Consider the following 18120-nt stretch of genomic DNA (forward strand, 5'->3'; position numbering starts at 1 on the left):
AGTAAAATCCTTACAGCAAGGGGGAAGAGAAATTTAAGCAATCATTAATTAGGTGGGCGACCATCCAACACCATCCTTGTCCCTGCTAAAATTGCATCGACAGCAGGTGGCAGTGCACCAAGAATATTACTTCTGACGTGGTGCCCAATTTTATTACACCACCCCCATCCCCTCCAGCCCAACTACAATCCCACCCCAGCTTCATATAGCTGCAGGGAGATGCTCTTGCCTCAGTCCATTCTGAGAGAATCACTTATACTGATGTCTCTTTCCATTCCCATTATGGGAGCTCTGGTGTTTCCCAAGGATCTATCCTCAGCCCCCTTCCAGTTGACTCAGCTTCTACATGTGTGGTGACACACAAATCCACAGCACCACCACCACCTCTCCTGAGCTCTCTACTATCTATCAATGGTCACTCTGCTTGCCTGGTATTGAATACTGGATGAGTAGACATTGCCTCCAGTTAAATATTGGGAAAACAAAGCCATTGTCTTTGGCCCCAGACACAAAATCTGTTCCCTGACAACCATTTCCATCCCTGTCCCTGACAATCCATTAAATCTGAGTCTGCCTTGGTGTGTGTGTGTTTCACTCTCAACTGAGTTTCTGACCATGTATACACTCCATCACCAAAGCTAACTCCAAAGCCTGGACTGTCTTAGCTGATGGGATGCTGAAATGTTCCTTCATGCTGTAGTTACCTGTAGACCTGAATCTTCCTATGGTCTAGATTGGCATCCTGGCGTACCTGCCATTGTCCAACATTTTAAGACCATGCAGGTGGATTGAGGCCCTCAAATGCTAATTACCTACACAGTTAAGGATCACAATAGTCCTAAGGGTGGTCAGGAAGAGGGTGAGCTGAGTGCCTGAAATAATTAATGTCCCCTCTCCACCAGAAACACAACCAGTGAGGAGCTATAAAGTTGAGCCTGAAATTGCCATTCCTTTCTTGTCACTGGATCAAAATCCTGGAGCTCACTTCCTAACCGTATTGTGGGTGTTACTATGCCTCAAGGGCTGCAAGCAAGCAGCGCCCCAACACCTTCTCAGGGTCATTTAGGGTCAAGCAAGAAAGTCTGGCCAAGCCAGCGATGCTCACATCCCATGCAATACTTCAGCCTTTAAAAAAATTGCAACAATGTATTATTTTACAGTTGAAATTAATTCTGCTGGTTGTCTATGAATAAGATGCTTACCTTATAATATCCTGAAAGTGAGTTTGTGTATGCATTGGTGTGTGGAGTAATAGCCCATTGTGAGTTTTGTGCTTTATTCTAAATATCCAAACACTAATGTCAGTTTACTTATTTTATGAAAACCATCATTACTGGTTAGACAGACGTGTACTTTCACAGAAAGGACATACAACTTTTCTGCCTTCCCCAGCCCCCTCCCCAAATGGGAAGGAACCTTGAAGACCAGCATCACATTCAAAGAAACAAAGGAGTGAACTTGCATTTTTATGGACTCAGGAAAGTCCAAAGCGTTCCGCAGTCACTGAAGTGCTTCTGACATCGAGTCATACTTGTCATGTAGAATACCCAAGAGTTAAGTTGCATGTAGCATGGCTTCACAACCAGTTCCTTTTAAACTCATGTAACAATCTGAAGGTTTCCACACTGGTCCTACGCAAGTTCACTCTTTCAAGTTTTAACAGAACAAAAAATGTAAAAACCCAACACATAGATAAATTGCCCTTTGCACAATTGAAAAGAAATTGCAAACAATGTAACCCTATGTTTGCTCATGTTTAAGATAAATGTTGGCCACAGCACCATGAGAACTCCCTTCAACTTCTTGAAAAATTGCCAGGAGATAATTTGTCTCTGCCTGAGAAGGAAATTAAGTCTGAAAGTCTTATCTGAAAGGTGGCACCACAACAAGTTCAGCAGTTCTTCAGTACTGGCTGGGTTCAGCCTAGCTTGTATCTCTGATCTCTGGACTCCCAGGCAACTGACTCAGTGGGGAATGCTATCATCGGGCAGACCCTTACAGAGGGGAAGTATTACACTTGTGGTGCAGTGATAAATTATGTTTATATGAATCATCAAAGACTACTAAAAAAAAGAACAAAAAAAGACACACTGGAGAAAACATTAATTTTAGAAGACTTGCAAATAGCTGGGAATTTGAGTGCTTTACCTTCTCTTGTCTGTGCTGATTTTAGGTGCTGTGACAGCAATGAGCAGGAGAAGAATTTCTTGTAAGGACCTTGGTCGTGGAGACTGTGAAGGCTGGTTATGGAAGAAAAAGGATGCCAAGAGCTACTTTTCACAAAAATGGAAGAAGTATTGGGTTGTACTGAAGGATGTTTCTCTGTACTGGTACATGAATGAAGAAGTAAGATCTAATTTGAACCTGCTTTCTATGAATATATGTGTGTCATATTTATGAGATTGGGCCTCTTTAAACAGGAGTAAATGAGGTTTGTTTTAATGGGAAAAAGCTTATTTTTATACATCATGGCCTCAGCCCCAAAATATTTTACAAGTAAAATACTTTGAGAATTGAACAAAACACTAAACTTCTGAGTGATGTAAACTGTTAAGGAAGCTAGGTATTTATGGGTGGATTTTGCATCAAGAGAGAATATTAGTCCACATGTACAGCTACGTTTACACAACTGCAGACAATTTTTTAAAAGAGAGATGAAGTTAATGTTTAATTGATTTGAGGTCTTTTGCTGATTTTCTTCAAATGCTCTCTTTTTCTAAATTGCCGGGCAATAAAATAGTTTACTGAACTGAATGTCAAAGCTTGGCATGAGTTTCCCACATGGATAAGATCGTGACTGAATCAGCAGGAGAGGTGGTGTGTAGGAGTACAAAGCCTTTGCTAAAAGGAGGAGTAGAAGAAAGTGAAAGCAGGGCTTGAACCTTTCCAATGCATTCGTAACCTAATGTATTGCCAAATCATAGAATAACTTTGACAAGTACTTTTGAGCTGATCACTCTATCACAGTCAGGTACATGCATCTTACAGAGAACGAATATAGAGAAGGAAATACATGAGCGAGAAGAAACCATGTGAAATGAAGACAAGCAGTGAATTGCATTCTTTAAAAGTAATCAGTTGGGAGGAACCATATGAATTATATTTATTTTGTAATGAAACTTGTGCTTGCAAAACAAACTTGCATTTGCTTGCTTTTGGTAATTCTGAGTATTTGTAATATTCTCTAAAACAAATTTTATAAATCTAAAAGTAATGATGGACTGATATTTTAGCATCTCCAGTGCACTTCCCATACAACCTATCTTGCCAATGTTACTGCGATTGGTTGGATAGGTTGCTACAGCTAAACCATATAACAAATAGTAGTGAGAGTTTTTGTGTGTTTTAAGTAATCTACCACATAATAAGATTTTTAATAATCTTCATTTCAACAAAAATTACATTTAAATTTAAATTGTTGCACTTTGAATCCTTAAAAGTGCATAAATACCAATGCAACCTAATGAATAATATGAAAGCTAAGATCCTCAAGATGGGAATTGTGAGTTAATCATTTCCTGAGGTCGCAGTCCCACTTCCAACCCAGCAGTGTCCCCCCGCAATGTTGGAGCAGGATAGCCTAGAGTCACTATATCCTGAGGCCCAAGGTGGGAACAGATTTGGGAGATTGTGAGTCAGACAGTTTAGACTCAGATGCTGGTGCACATCTGTACATGAGTGTTAAGCATCCTATCCCTCACCCTAATCCACCCCTCACCCTAATCCACCCTCCTTAAATTTTACGCCCCCTCATAAACCCGGAGACCACTATTGCATCTTGAGATCCACATGCCCACTGCATACTCCCTCTCCATATCAGCTATGCATCCTCTGTACTTCTCTGCTGTCTTCATAACTCTGCCACACACTGCATGAACTGTGAGCAGAACTAATAGGGGCAACACTCATGTTTTTTTTAACCTCATTTCTCTCATTATGGCAAAACATGAATACATTTGATATGGTTATCATCTGTGACAAATTTAGCTGGGATTAAATGTTGCAAAATCTGGAACTTAATTAGAAAAACTCTAAATGCTAGCAATTGGAGACAGGATGTGTTGGATGTATGCAGTAGGCTATTAGATATCGATGTTAAGATTGGCAATTTTTTTTACCATTTGACTAAAAAGAAGTAAGTTTTACTCAGGATCAGTTATTCTGCTAAAATTAGCAAACTGAGGAAATAATTTCCTAGGAGCATTTATATAAATAATTGAATGATGGGACCGAAGGCATGGTTTCTAAAATTACTGAAGACACCAAGATGGGTAGGAATGTTAGTTATGAAGAAGGCATAAGGAGACCACAAAAGATAGGTTAAGTGAGGGGGTGCAAAGATCAGGCAAATGGAGTACTCTGTGCAAGCATATGGAATCGTCTGTCTTAGCAGAAAGAACAGAAAGAGGCATATTATCTAATAATGAGTAATTGCTAAGCTCTATGATGCAAAGGGATCTTGGTATTCTAGTGCATGAATTGCAAAGAGTAAGCCTGCAGATATAGCAAATAATTAAGAAGCGAATAGAATTGTGTTATTTATTGCAAGGTGACTTGAATACATAACAATACATCATGTATAAGGGAAGATCATGTTTCAGTTATACAAAGCATTAGTGAAACCACATCTGAAGTACTGTTTACAATATTGTCTCGTTTAAGGAAGGATATAAATGTATTGGAGGCAGTTCAGAGAATGTTTTCTGAACTAATACCTGGAATCGGGGTGTGGGAGGATAGTCTTGTGAAGCTAGGCTTATATCTGCTGGAATTTAGACAAATGAGAGGCAGCTTAATTGATAGGATCATGAAAGGTCTTGACAGATTGAATACAGAAAGACTATTGCCTCTTATGGGAGAATCGAGAATTAAAGGTCACCTATTTGTGACAGCGGTGTTTTTTTTTTCTCTCTGTCTCTCATAGAAGGCTGTGAACTCCCTCCCTCAAAAGTTGGTTGATGCCCAGTCTTGGAATATTTTTAAGGCATTGGTCGATAGATTCTTACTGAGAAAAGAGATAAAAGGTTATCAGAAGCAAGCAGAAATGTGGAGTAATCGGAGTAGCCATAACCTTTGAAATGGCAAGGCAGCTCAAGGGGCTGAGTGGCTAAATGCATTAATGTATTAAAGCTGTTGAGAGTGCTTAACTTTGAACTTCAAGTTGGTATATTTTCCCTGAAATTCATTCCACATATTCAAACATAGCGCATTGCTTTGGACTCGAGAGAAAAGCAGCATTTTTTTAAAAAAACTTTGCAAATCAAGATGTTTAATAAACCAAATGTTTGAGCAATTGATTCAAAAATGAAAAGCTCAACAACAAAAAATATTTAGCAAGTCTTTTGTTTTGGTTTTCTTCTCAGGATGAGAAGGCTGAAGGATTTATCTGCCTTTCTGAGTTCAAAATTGATCGAGCAAGTGAATGTCGGAAAAAGTAGTAAGTATTATGGCAGCGATGATCAGATGATATCACTCATCCCTGACTTTATCGAAAGGAAATTAATTCAATATGATTTCCTGATCACAAGAAACTAATGTTCATTGGATGTCTGATGTTCATCTTATGCTACAATATTAACAACTGTATACAGAGGAACCTCGATTATCTGAATATCAATTATCCAAATTTCGGATTATCTGAAGAAGATCTCAACGTCCCAATACAAACGTTACATCAAAGAGGTGTTTCCAACTCTGATTGCATCTTTTGTTTACAATGATTAAAAATGAATTTGGCTTACTGAATGGCTGCTGAGAACAGTCCTGGACATCAATGGGAGCCCAGGTACTGTCTCCAAATTACTGACCACCTACTCTGTCTCTCTCTCTCTCTCTCTTTCTCTCCCCCCTCACTTTCCATGGAGTTCTACACAGGCATGTACCCTAAACCCCCCCTTCTCCAGATAATTTCTTCAACATTGTTCTGTACAGGGCAAAGGTGGAACCTGTCAAAACGTTGCAGTAAAAATATGTGTGTGACTGTGTGTGTGTTACTCTGTGTGCGCGCGCTATTTTGAGACTCATCCCACAAAAGCAACAGCAGTCTTGCTGTTGGTGGCCAGTCTGGCTGCCCCAGAGGTGGGCACTGTTGTCTAGTCTCCTGAACGGGGAGCGGACTTAGCAAGTGCTAACTGTGTCAATCCATTGAACTGATTGTTAGTGTGTGTGTGTGTGTGCGTGTGTGTGTGTGTGGTGAGGGGGGAGGGTGCATCAGGCGTGTGCGAGGGGAGGCTCCAGCAATGCTGCACAGGTCCCTTACACACAAGTGTGTGTCTGCTCAGAAACAGACCCTGAGACAGAGAGAGAGGCAGCAAGGCTGGCAGAGTGAGGAAAAAGGAAACTTCAGAAAACTCCGAGCCCCAGAGTAGAGGCATTGGATCAATTAACCAAATAATCAGTTATCCGAATGAAATAGTGCCCGCCCATCTTGTTTGGATAATCAAGGTTCCTCTGTACATGCTTCGAGTTCCACAAATGATTAATTGATTAATAATTTAGCTTCAAAAATAAATTACGACGTTCTCTTGTTAAGATTTCCCTCCAGGTTCCTGCCTCTGCTCCCTCCCTCCATCATTGTCTCCCCTCTCTCTCCATGATCCATTGTTCCGATAATGGGGTCAGAAATTTTCAGTACATGTCATTTTTTATTTTCTTCTATGACAGAATCTTAGACATACAGCACAGAAACAGACCCTTTGGTCCAACATAATCCCAAACTAAACTAGTCCCACCTGCCTGCTGCTGGCCCATATCCCTCTAAACCTTTCCTGTTCATGAATATATCAGATTGTCTTTTCAGCATTGTAACTGTGCCCCCATCCACCACTTCTTCAGAAAGATCATTCCACACATGAACCACCCTTTGTTTGAAAATACCCTCATGTCTTTTTTAAATCTCTCTCCTCTCACATTAAAATTTGTCCCCTAGTTTTGAAATCCCTACGACCGACAAGCCACATGTGCAAACAAGCAAAGAAATCTAAGATTATCCTAAATGAATTTACAAGCCTAAACATAATTGAAAAATATTTCCCTAATGTAAAAATGCTGCTATGTAATTTCCATTGACACAAAAGAAAAATTGCATTCTGCCTTGTTTTTCAATAAGCAAATACAAAAATACTTTGGTTATCTCAAATACTGAACTACCAGATCCTGAAAGTGAGAGTTTGTGAATGCAAACCACAGTTTATTAGTCTCTGTTCTTAGAGCAGCTATCAAATTAGTGCTGTCCAGAGTATCTGATGTGAGGTAAATGTTTGATCCATGTTTGATGAACACAAATAAATGCTGATTTTCTCAGCAAATATGATCACACTGCAAAATTGTGGAGCTCTGCATGAACACAGTCCAATTTAATAAGCCATAAATATGTAATGCTTGATTTTAAACCATCCAAAGTTCCAAATAGATATTGTGAAAATAAGTCTGACATTTGAAAGTACGTTGTCGTGCTGCAGCCTCCTTTTAAGGCAATATAAGGCCAGATCCTTCAGTATTAGGAACGGTGATAAATTGTACTTAAATTGCTCTTGCTCATCAGGATCTCTAGGTAGTTCTGACATGTGCATATGCACTGTAACTTTCCAAGAAGTTTAAACTTCCTAGAGGCAGACATATCTTGCCTGTGCTTCTCTGCAAATATCTCACATTTGTCTCAGTGTTGGAGACTCTGATGAAATAGGCGCAGTTTACCCAACACACACACACACACCCTGTCACGACCCAACTGACTGGACAACCCCATCTGAATACTCACACTCCCCAACCTGACTCCCCACCCACCCTGATTTAATTATCCATTCCTCCCCCGACTTAATTCCATTCTCTCAACCTGACTAATCCCATTTCGCCTGACCGAAATAATCAGATCCCTACCGAACCAAACCTCCTGTCCCCCTAACCTGGTGATCCACCCCCAACCCACGCATTACCCAATCCTATCCAACCACTGGCTAACTCACTCATTGCCCCCACACCATGCATTCACTCATTCACCCGCACATTCCCCCACTAACCCCAGTCAAATACTTGCGAGCTTTTAGAAGCTTGCCAGAGTAAAATGGTTGGTCTCATAAAGAGGGGATATATTCCCAGTCCTGTTCCTCTTCACCACCTGGATTACTGAAGCATCATTATTTTGAATGGAGTTGGAAATCCCGGCTGGATGTGACGTGCAAAATGGTGATTGTCACATGCGGCATTAGCAACACGCGTCTAACTGCAGTTAATCAGAATATCCAGGGCATAACATCTAGTTGGTAATGCACTAAACTTAGATTTTAATATCATTTGAAGTAAAAGACCAGAATAAATTGACATGGTAGTCTTTAAAATACTCAGGCTTCAGCTAATGTTTGTGTTTTGTTTGATGCTGTCAGAAACCTTGATCAGGTTAGTTTGTCAGCTTTGCTCAGACTTATGTTTTGAGCTAGGAGGTCATGGACCCAACCTTCAGAACTTGTTCATACAACCTGTTTTGTAGTGGGCCAGTGGCTCCCAATGTGCAGGTTTCACTGAATCAAGCGAACTATTCAGGAAAATGTGACAGAACTACTATGTCAGGCTGGCTGCCTGAAAGACTTGATTTAAAAAGAACAAGGTCCTGCTACAGAAAGCTGGCAGTTCTTGTTGTGTGGACACCTATCCCAAAATAAAACCGCTCTAATATTGGTTGACTGTTCCATAGCATCGCAAATGATTGCTGCAGTTCAAAGGTGCTGTACTTGAAATGAGACATTAAACCAAGGTTATGTCATATGTTACCATTCGGTTGCATAGCAATGATTCCACAGCAGACTTGAAGACAAGCAGGAAGTTCTCCAATATCCTGGCTAATGTTTCTCCTTAATCCAGCACCAGCAAAAACAGATTGATTGGTCACATGTTTTTGGGTTGCGGTTGCTGATGTGCACCCATTTTTAGTGGTGAAGGGACCAGGCATTGCACTTCAGGGAAGTTTTATGAAGCACATAGTTTGCATGAGTATTGTGCATTGATAGTTTTCCATGATTTGACGCAGCAGCATGCCAACTATCCATGGCAGTTCTTGAAAGTCCCACAGGACATGAACTAAAATGAGTTGGAGTGTATTTCCACCGTATGGAAATGAGAGGCTCAGGTGAAACAAAATCAGTATTTTATATTTTGTTTTTATCATCTGATCTCCTTGATGTTTAATTGGTTCCTAACACACCCTAACATGTTCTTTATATGTATAATGTGATAATGGCATTATAACAATTTTTAAAATGGTTTATGCAAGTGAGCATAGGAACTAGAGTAAACTATTTAGCTATTCTAGCCTCGTCTACCACTTAATGAGACCAAATTTAATCAGGAGTCTATGTATTCTGCTTTTGCCAATATCCATTAAAACATTTTGTTAACAAAAATCTATTAGTCTCATATTTTAAATTCACAATGCTTTTTATGGCCAAAAGAGATGATCTCAAACTTAGTTACATCCCAATATATTTGTCACAGTTTTTGGCCTTTTGCTAAATCCATCAATATTTATACTTTCATTCACAAAGTTTGCAATGCTGCCTATCTTTGCCTCAATTACAAACTTAAAGTGACACTTTGTCTCATCACCTAAGTCATAAAACACAATAACCATCTAAGATAGAGCGCCGACATCTGAGGTATGTCAGCACTGCTATTTAGATTACCAATTTATTATCTCTAATCTTTGTTCCCTGCTCCATAAACAATCTTTTCACTGGGTCAATAATTTTCCTTGAAATCTATGAGATTCCTCTTAAACTATTTGCCAACTGTTAGGCAGTTTATCAAATCCCGACTGGAAAACCAAATAAACCACATCCATTACGTTACTTTAGTCATCACAAATTGGCTGCTGCATTTCCTATATTGTAACAGTGACTAACTTTAAAAAGTAGTTCTTTAGCTATAAAGCACTTTGATGGTTGTGAAAAGTGCCATATAAACACTTGTCTTCCTTCCTTTCTTTAATCAGTAAGGATACTCCTCTTCCTCCAACAGATTTCCTTTGTTCCTGTAGATCTGATAACCTGTGGATCAGTCTTAATGTGTCGACTAGACAGAGCCACGAGGCTTTTTGACTGTGAGGGCTAGGACTGTCCCATTCCTGCCCACATTCCATTATGGTCAATGGATGACAAAGGGGAATACAGAGCAATTCTACCCCCACCCCCTTAAACCCTTGAGAACAAACAGAAATGTTTGAAAAATCATTGAATATCGACTTTTAATGAGACCTTTCAAACTGAGAGTATTGAAATATTTTCATGTAGAGATAATCTCTGCGAGTTTGTGATTTTCATTGTGTGCATCTCTCTTTTTAACAGTGCATTCAAAGCATGTCATCCTAAGATTAAAAGCTTCTACTTTGCAGCAGATAATATGGATGATATGAACAGGTATGTGTGAAATACAATAAAATAAATAAGTAGGTGCAAAGATTAATTGGGGTAATTACAAGAACTTGTGTTTACAGCTGTTACAAGTGTTTACAGAACTAACCATTATGTTCTCAGCAAATTCCAATTCGTCACTTTAATCTTCTACAATGCAGGATTTGAATCAAAGAATCCCTGCAATGTGGAAGCAGGCCATTTGACCGATCACGTCCACACCAACCCACCAAAGAGCATCCCAGCCAGACCCACCTCTGCAGCCCTATAACCTTACATTTTCCATGTCAAAACATCCTAACATCTTCACTGTGGGAGGATACCAGTATCCAGAGGAAGCCCATGCAGACATGGGGAGAATGTGCAAACTCCATACAGACAGTCGCCCAAGGCTGGGCTCGAACCTGGGTCCCTGGTACTGTGATGCAGCAGTGCTAACCACTAAGCCACCGTGCCAAGCAGAAATAGTACAAAACTTGATCATGACCCATTTGCAATAATCTGCTCACATGAAGGACAGTTTGTCAATTGCGTAGAGCCCCAATCAATGGGAGCAGAATATCCTCACATTAACCATAAGCTTTCATGCTCGTTTCTGCAATTTGGTTGACCATATTTACAGGTCAGAATTTTATGAAACTACCATCGCCAACGTATTGACATACACTTATTCCTGAGAAGAGATACATTTTGCCAAAACATTTTGTTTAGCACCCACCAGGACAAATACACGAATACCAAAGTTTAGATAATCTGAACTATTTATAAGAGAAAAGGCTACTGATATGTTGACAAATTAACTCTGATCAGCCAAGGCAATGCCTTTGTTACAACTGGGTGAGTTTCCTCAGTTCATTATGGTTTCAGACCATCTATCCCTAACTATTAAGCTCCCTGGTGAGGAGGAATGAACTGACTCCCCTTCTTTATTCATTCTCTCCATCCCCCAGTTAGTTGCAATAAGAAAAATTTATAAAGGATCCTTTTCCTTTCGGATACTTTCACCAAAATGAAATAATGTATTAAAATGAGGCAATTTTACCAGGCCATCTTAAATCGAGAAAGAATGGATTTATCAATTTCTTCATTCTTATTAATACTCGAACATTGCCCCAATGAATTATCATATGCAATACACATAGAGACAGGTTAGAAAAAAATGGTGAGTTTGAAAAGATAAAACTTAAAAGACGATTATACAGATCAGCCTCTGAATTGTTCATGAAGAGGGAATAATTGAACATTGTAGCATTGCAATGGAAGTTACCTGTAGCAATGACATTGTTACAAGAACAGTCGGCTTCACGATTCTTAGTTTCGTAGATTTGTTTGAAACTCTGTCATTCTCATGCCTTTCAATCATGCTTGTATTCCAGTCTGTCGGGTGAAGGAGAGCCCATTGTTCTTCTGTTTTCTTTGTAACTCGTTTGAGTCAATCCTGTATCAGAAGGAATAGATGCGTTACTCTTGAGCAAGGGCTCATCATGATTCCTGTGCCCGTTTTCAGGGTCTATTAAGTTTTTCTGCCAATATTTCCAAATCATAAAATAAGTGCTTATGCTGATTTATCGTTTGTTGCACTTCTCCCATATACATATAATGAAGTTTGCAAGACATGTGTGTAAATGCATAATGCAAAACAACTGACTCTCATTTCAGATCTGACTTCCTGATTACTGCCTCTATGGGAAGTTGCAACCCATAGGATGTGCACTGTGACATGGCATTCCTGGAAGAGTTCAATGCAGCTACAGTGTAGGAGTTTCATGGTCCGGTGCTTTACTCAAAGAGATGTCAGCATAACATATGTACTCAGGTTCTACACAGAAACATTTTGTCCATAAATTCTCTCCAACATTCAAAATTCTATGCCACTGATTTGGATAGCACCACCCAATCCCTCAAGAATAGTTCACACTTGGATTTACACCAAAAACCTGTTCCTTTGATCTATCTTCAAAATGTTGCCATGCAACACATCACAAAGTCACCTGATATTGGTGTGACTGAGATATCCGAAAAATATGTTGTATTCTTACTGAAACCCATACAATACTTAGCGAAAGTACTTAGCAGTCTCGGTCTACTTGAAGCATTTAAAACATAGCTCCCTGAGCTCCAACAACGATTCAGAAGAAAGAAACATCTGGTTTCATCTTCCTAATGGACATTGCCAGTTTTATACTCATTGGGTGACAACTGGATACTCTGCATTTGTGCTTGTTTTATGATAGTGTTTAAGTTCCAAATAAATTAGCTTCTAGGAAATCTCAGCATTCGTTCTTAACTACAATATCAGCAGATAAACCAGCAAAAACTTGAATGTGATCTCTGTGTTGGTGCAGTCCAGGAATTTCAGGGCCTATATTTGTCTTGTTCATTTGGAAAAGTAAGCAACGTGGTATTTGTCATTAGAAGGAAGCTGTCACCCATCCTGTTTCTTTTGACTGACTCAAAGGGCTTAATTGTTTTATAGCAGTAGAGGATCAATCATTATTAAGTCTTAATATGAAGAGGGTCTTGTCTGATATAATTTATTGCGTATTGTAATGAAGTTGAAGTTACACTAGGCACTGTTAGTAAGATTCTGAGGAGACTTTTAGACATAGTGGTTAGCACTGCTGCCTCACAGCGCCAGGGATCCTGGTTCAATTCACACCTCGGGCGACTGTCTGGGTGGCGTTTGTGCATTCTCCCCGTGTCTGTATGGGTTTCCTCCAGGTGCTCTGTGTTCCTCCCACAATCCAAAGTTGTGCGGGTCAGGTAAATTGGCCATGCTAAATTGCCCATAGTGTTAGGTGCATTAGTCAGGAGTAAATATCGGGTAGGGGAATGGGTCAAGGTGGGTTACTCTTCGGAGGGTCGGTGTGGACTTGTTGGGCCAAAAGACCTGTTTCCACACTGTAGGCAATCTAATCTAAAATAAAATCCCACAAGATCCCACACTGTTCCAACTTCTCCCCACATCATCAGATTGGGTGCTGTATGCAGTCTCCAAAATTAACCCTTTCAAAACCTTTTCTTATATAACAGTCAAGAGCACATATAGTCCATTTCGTACAAATACCATGATCAATCCTTATAACAAATATTTGCACATCAATAAAAAAGCAGAAAAAATACTAAATGACATAATACAGATTATAAAGATAATTTGCATAACATGGAATATTTACATAATATTGTCCTTCAGGTGTAAGACTACTTGTGCTAAATGCCAAAGAATGGATCGAATTATGTTTTCAACAATTCCTTGTTTCTTTTAATGGAATATCTTCTTTTGGGTGCAGTTTACCTGATTTGTCCAATCTTCAGGCATGTCTTTATAGATGAGATTGAGTATGTGGAATTCATGAGTCTACATCATTGCATTGCAAAGTAATTCTATTCCCAGAACAGCTAAGCACTGACAGATATTCAGGCCTCCTATATCTGAATTCATTTTAAGGTGATGATGCTAATCAAATCCTGTTGCAAGGTTAAATTGGTCTGAAACTGGTAACGTCAATATCGCAGTATCAGATAAAAGCACCTGCTCTAACCTATGGATATTTTCTAATCAACTTGTTCAGACCTGTTCTGACTTGAACCCTGGAGTCCTGATCCAGAAGCAGGGGACGCTGCCATTGTGCTACAAGACCCCTTGCTATAACCTAAATAGTATATAATTCAGACTTAAGTAAAGGTATCAAGATCTTAACTAATACTTCTTTAAAAGGAGTTTGCCCCATTTAAATTCATTTCACACAGGCTCTGATCTGCCTTTTTGAACCTGAGCTTTAAATATCATTTCATTATGCATATCTGTCACAACAAAAGTTTTGTTTTTGTCCCACTTGGCAGAATATTTCTAACTTCGTGTTCCCAGCAATTGTTATGTGCCAGAATAAATGCTTTGAAATCCTAGCTATAGGTCCCTCGCAGTCATAGCCTGATAGGGATCACCAGCCTGTTCTGTCAGAGGAAGAATTTCTAATCATGGCAGCCCAGGGCCTGTGTAAGGAATGCTCGCTGGCTCTTGAATTGTTGGGGGGAGTCCTGCAAAGTCTGCTGTCCAGGCATTTCGCTCTTACTGCAGGCCAATGGAATCTGAAGGGCTACAATGAAGCGATCTTTCCCAGGGACAGGAAGAAGAGGACATCCTCTCCAACCAGGAGAAAGTGAGGGCTGCAGATGCTGGAGATCAGAGCTGAAAATGTGTTGCTTGAAAAGCGCAGCAGGTCAGGCAGCATCCAAGGAACAGGAGAATCGACGTTTTGGGCATAAGCCCTTCTTCAGGAATCCTGATTCCTGAAGAAGGGCTTATGCCCGAAACATCAATTCTCCTGTTCCTTGGATGCTGCCTGACCTGCTGCGCTTTTCTAGCAACACATTTTCAGCATCCTCTCCAACCAAGCAGGTATTGAAGGAGGTAGGTGGGGAAGTCAGAAGAAAGAGAGTGGTCCCTCCAACCTGGAGACAGTGACATCACGAGGTGCCAGAACCACAGCAATGGAAATGCCATTGAACCTCAGGAGGTGATAGTTTGATTCCATCTTGTTGGAGATGGTCATTGCCTAGTACATGCATGTTGTGAATGCTATTTATCACTTTTCAGCCCAAGCCTGTATATTGTCCAGGTCTTCTTGCATATGGGCACAACTGCTTCAGCATCTGGGAAGATGTCATGAATGGTGTTGAACATTGAGAGATCACTAGTGAATGTCCCCACTTCTGACCTTATGAGGGAGGGAAGGTCATTGATGAAGTAACTGAAGCTATCGGTGCCCAAACCACACCCTGACGAAATCCTACAGTGACGCCCCAGGACTAGGCAAATAGACAAACAAGTATACCATCTTCCTCTGTACTTAGATGTGACTCCAATCAGAAGAGAGATTTCCTTGTGATTCCCCTTGTCCATTCCTCCTTTCCACAGAAATAACTATGACCACCCATATCCCTCTGCTTCCTCTCCTTGCAAAGAAGAGCACACACAACTTGGTGAGAGGCAGACAACCAGGTTGGGGCTGGGTGGAAGGATGAGGGGGAGGATATTTGACTCTCCAGTGAAATGCAGCTTATTGACCAACAGCAGTGAGTATCCAGCCGCTCCACTGGGAAGGTGGATCTTCTCTACGGATGGAGCAAATGTCAGCAAAGGACTGCCATCTGATCCTGTGGAGCTAACTCTCAGAAAAGCCAAGAGAACTGAAGCTCTGGTGTGGACCTTGTGTTAGATGCTCTCCCTCCTTCCAGCTTGATCTCAATATTGATCCACTCTGTATCTTGGAGAGCTAGGTGGTCTGAGCGGGCAGCAGCTGCTGCTGATGTTGCAGCTCCAGTGGCTGGAACTATCAGTTGACTCTTGCCATTGCCTCTGCTCCTCAGCAGAAATGGATAGTATAACTGCCCTACCCATGATGCTTTGCCCAATTGAATAGCAGCAGCAGGCAAGTGTGAAATGAGTGAAGTGTTATGCAGGTGAAGTGACTTCCAAGAGTGAAGAAATGAGAGAAGAAGCAATTTGTACAGCAGTCCACCATGGCCAGGAGAGACTGGAGCTCGACAGTGCAACTGATCAAAATCTTCCCAGCATGTCAGTTTCACTGAGGAAGCTCCTGCTGTTGTGTATTCAGCTGACAGGACACAAACAGGTTTTATAGCCAAGAAGTCCAGGATTCAAGACTTGAGCAGGTCATGCTAAATTGTGATAGGTGCATTAGTAGGGAGTAGGTGAATGGGTCTGGGTGGGTTACTCTTCGGAGGGTCGGTGTGGACTTGTTGGGCTGAAGGGCCTGTTTTCACACTGTAGAGAATCTAATCTAATCTAATAGCTAACTCTTGACTACCTAAAGTACTCTTAAATTCCTTTCCAATACATGTAAGGGCAGTTTCTTACTTGCCTTCAGTGCTACCCGGTGGAAAGCCCGACGATAATGGGTACACATCATGATCCCAAGCCAATGTCAGTTTTCGGAAGTCTTGCAGCCCATACACCTCCTGCCCTTACCCTCCCAACCCTCCCCATCACCTTACTCCCGACCACATTCCCAGAAATCACTTGCAAATGTCTGGGAAAATTCTGCCTATTATCTTTTGAGTTAGCACTGATACTAATTTCTAAATCTTGGCTTCCTTCTTCAAATAAGTAATCAGAGCACTTTAAAAGCATCATTAATGGTGTTCGTTTGAAGAGCCAGTATAGGTCTCATGGGCCGAATGGCCTCGTCTACACTGGCTTCCTGAAGAAGGGCCTGTGCCCGAAACGTCGAATCTCCTGTTCCCTGGATGCTGCCTGACCTGCTGTGCTGTTCCAGCAATAAAGTTTCAACTTTGATCTCCAGCATCTGCAGACCTCACTTTCTCCTCGTCTACACTGGAACAATGCTGTGATTGTGTGAGAGCAACTTGGAACATTGCCAATAAGAGGCAGTCTAATGGAAGAACTCAGTGCAATAATGAATGCATTTGTTCAGAGTGTGTGAAATCTTTATGCTAATAACACAGTGTACATGATTTTGGGAGAATGTGAAATTGTGCATTTCAAAGATATGTAGGTGATATAATGAATACACTGGCTGTGACGAGGCAAGTATTTCATTCTTGTCTGAAACCTTTATCAAACTAATTACCTACTAGAGATTCAGTATAAAAGAAAGGCAATTATTATAGTACCTAGTTAGGAATAATCACTTTGAGGACAACAGTTAAGTATTTCATTGGAAATGAAATAATGTGACAAGATCATTTAATCTGTCTCAAGGCTGTGAGACTATTCTGGGAGCAGTATGTCTTTAAGTTATTTTGCTTTGTTATTGGGGTTTTTATTATTTTGCTTTATTATTATTTTGCAACAGAAAACTAGTTTACTACTTGGATAATTAATCCATCTGCATGAACATTTTAAAAGTATTTTTTCAGTTGTACACAGGAAGATAAATACAATCTTTTCATTCTTCATTGGTTTTATTCAGTAATTGTAAGCACAGAGTTCTGGAAGATTTGCTGATGCTCTATGTATTTGATGTCTTATATAAACAAGTAAGTCTGGCTGCAGTATAACTGGAAAAGTTCAGAATATGTGGTGTCTGGTCAATTACATTAGGTGTAAATAGAATATCCTCCGATCTCAGGAAAGTCTATACTATTGTTTCTCCATATCAATACTTTCTCTGCAGGTTTCTTCTCTTTAGTTGAAACTTCGACTCATGTTGAGATCTAATTGTGCTGGCAGAGCAACACTTGAGTGTGTCACTGATATATTCTTTCTTCCTGTATTCCTGTATTCCTGTATGCCCGAAACGTCGATTTTACTGCTCCTCGGATGCTGCCTGAACTGCTGTGCTTTTCCAGCACCACTAATCCAGAATTTTCTTGCTGTGTGAACCTTGACATTAAGGAAGGGCGAAATATCTGAAGCCACATCCAATGCTGTTAAAGTTTAATGACCAAACAAGTGCCTTTTAATTTGACTTTTTGATTTGAGGCATTGAGTTATAATTGTGACACCTCCTTTCATATGTCCATAACATATAGGAAAAGATTTAGGCCATTTGGCCCATTGAGACTGTTCTGCTTTCACCTCTCCCCCCAATTCCCTATCCAATTATTCATTGCCCAACCCTATGATCGTCCTGTTCTCTTGCAACCATCCCAAGGTTGACTTGCTCCCTCCTCCCTACCTTTTATCTTAGCCCCCTCCCCCAAGTCCCTCCTCCCTACCTTTTATCTTAGCCCC

At 40.4% G+C, this 18120-nt stretch overlaps 1 protein-coding gene across 2 annotated transcripts in view; it reads left to right on the forward strand.

The window, feature by feature from the left end:
- The window catches only part of cnksr2a (connector enhancer of kinase suppressor of Ras 2a), a 489515-nt gene that overhangs the window by 387650 nt on the left and 83745 nt on the right, over positions 1-18120 (forward strand). For both annotated transcript variants that reach the window (XM_043700616.1, XM_043700617.1), the window contains 3 exons: positions 2174-2346; positions 5364-5437; positions 10335-10406. In XM_043700616.1, coding sequence (XP_043556551.1) covers positions 2174-2346; positions 5364-5437; positions 10335-10406 — 319 coding nt within the window. The remainder of the gene's footprint in view (positions 1-2173; positions 2347-5363; positions 5438-10334; positions 10407-18120) is intronic.

The sequence above is a fragment of the Chiloscyllium plagiosum genome, chromosome 12, assembly GCF_004010195.1.
Source record: "Chiloscyllium plagiosum isolate BGI_BamShark_2017 chromosome 12, ASM401019v2, whole genome shotgun sequence".
NCBI lineage: Eukaryota > Metazoa > Chordata > Chondrichthyes > Orectolobiformes > Hemiscylliidae > Chiloscyllium > Chiloscyllium plagiosum.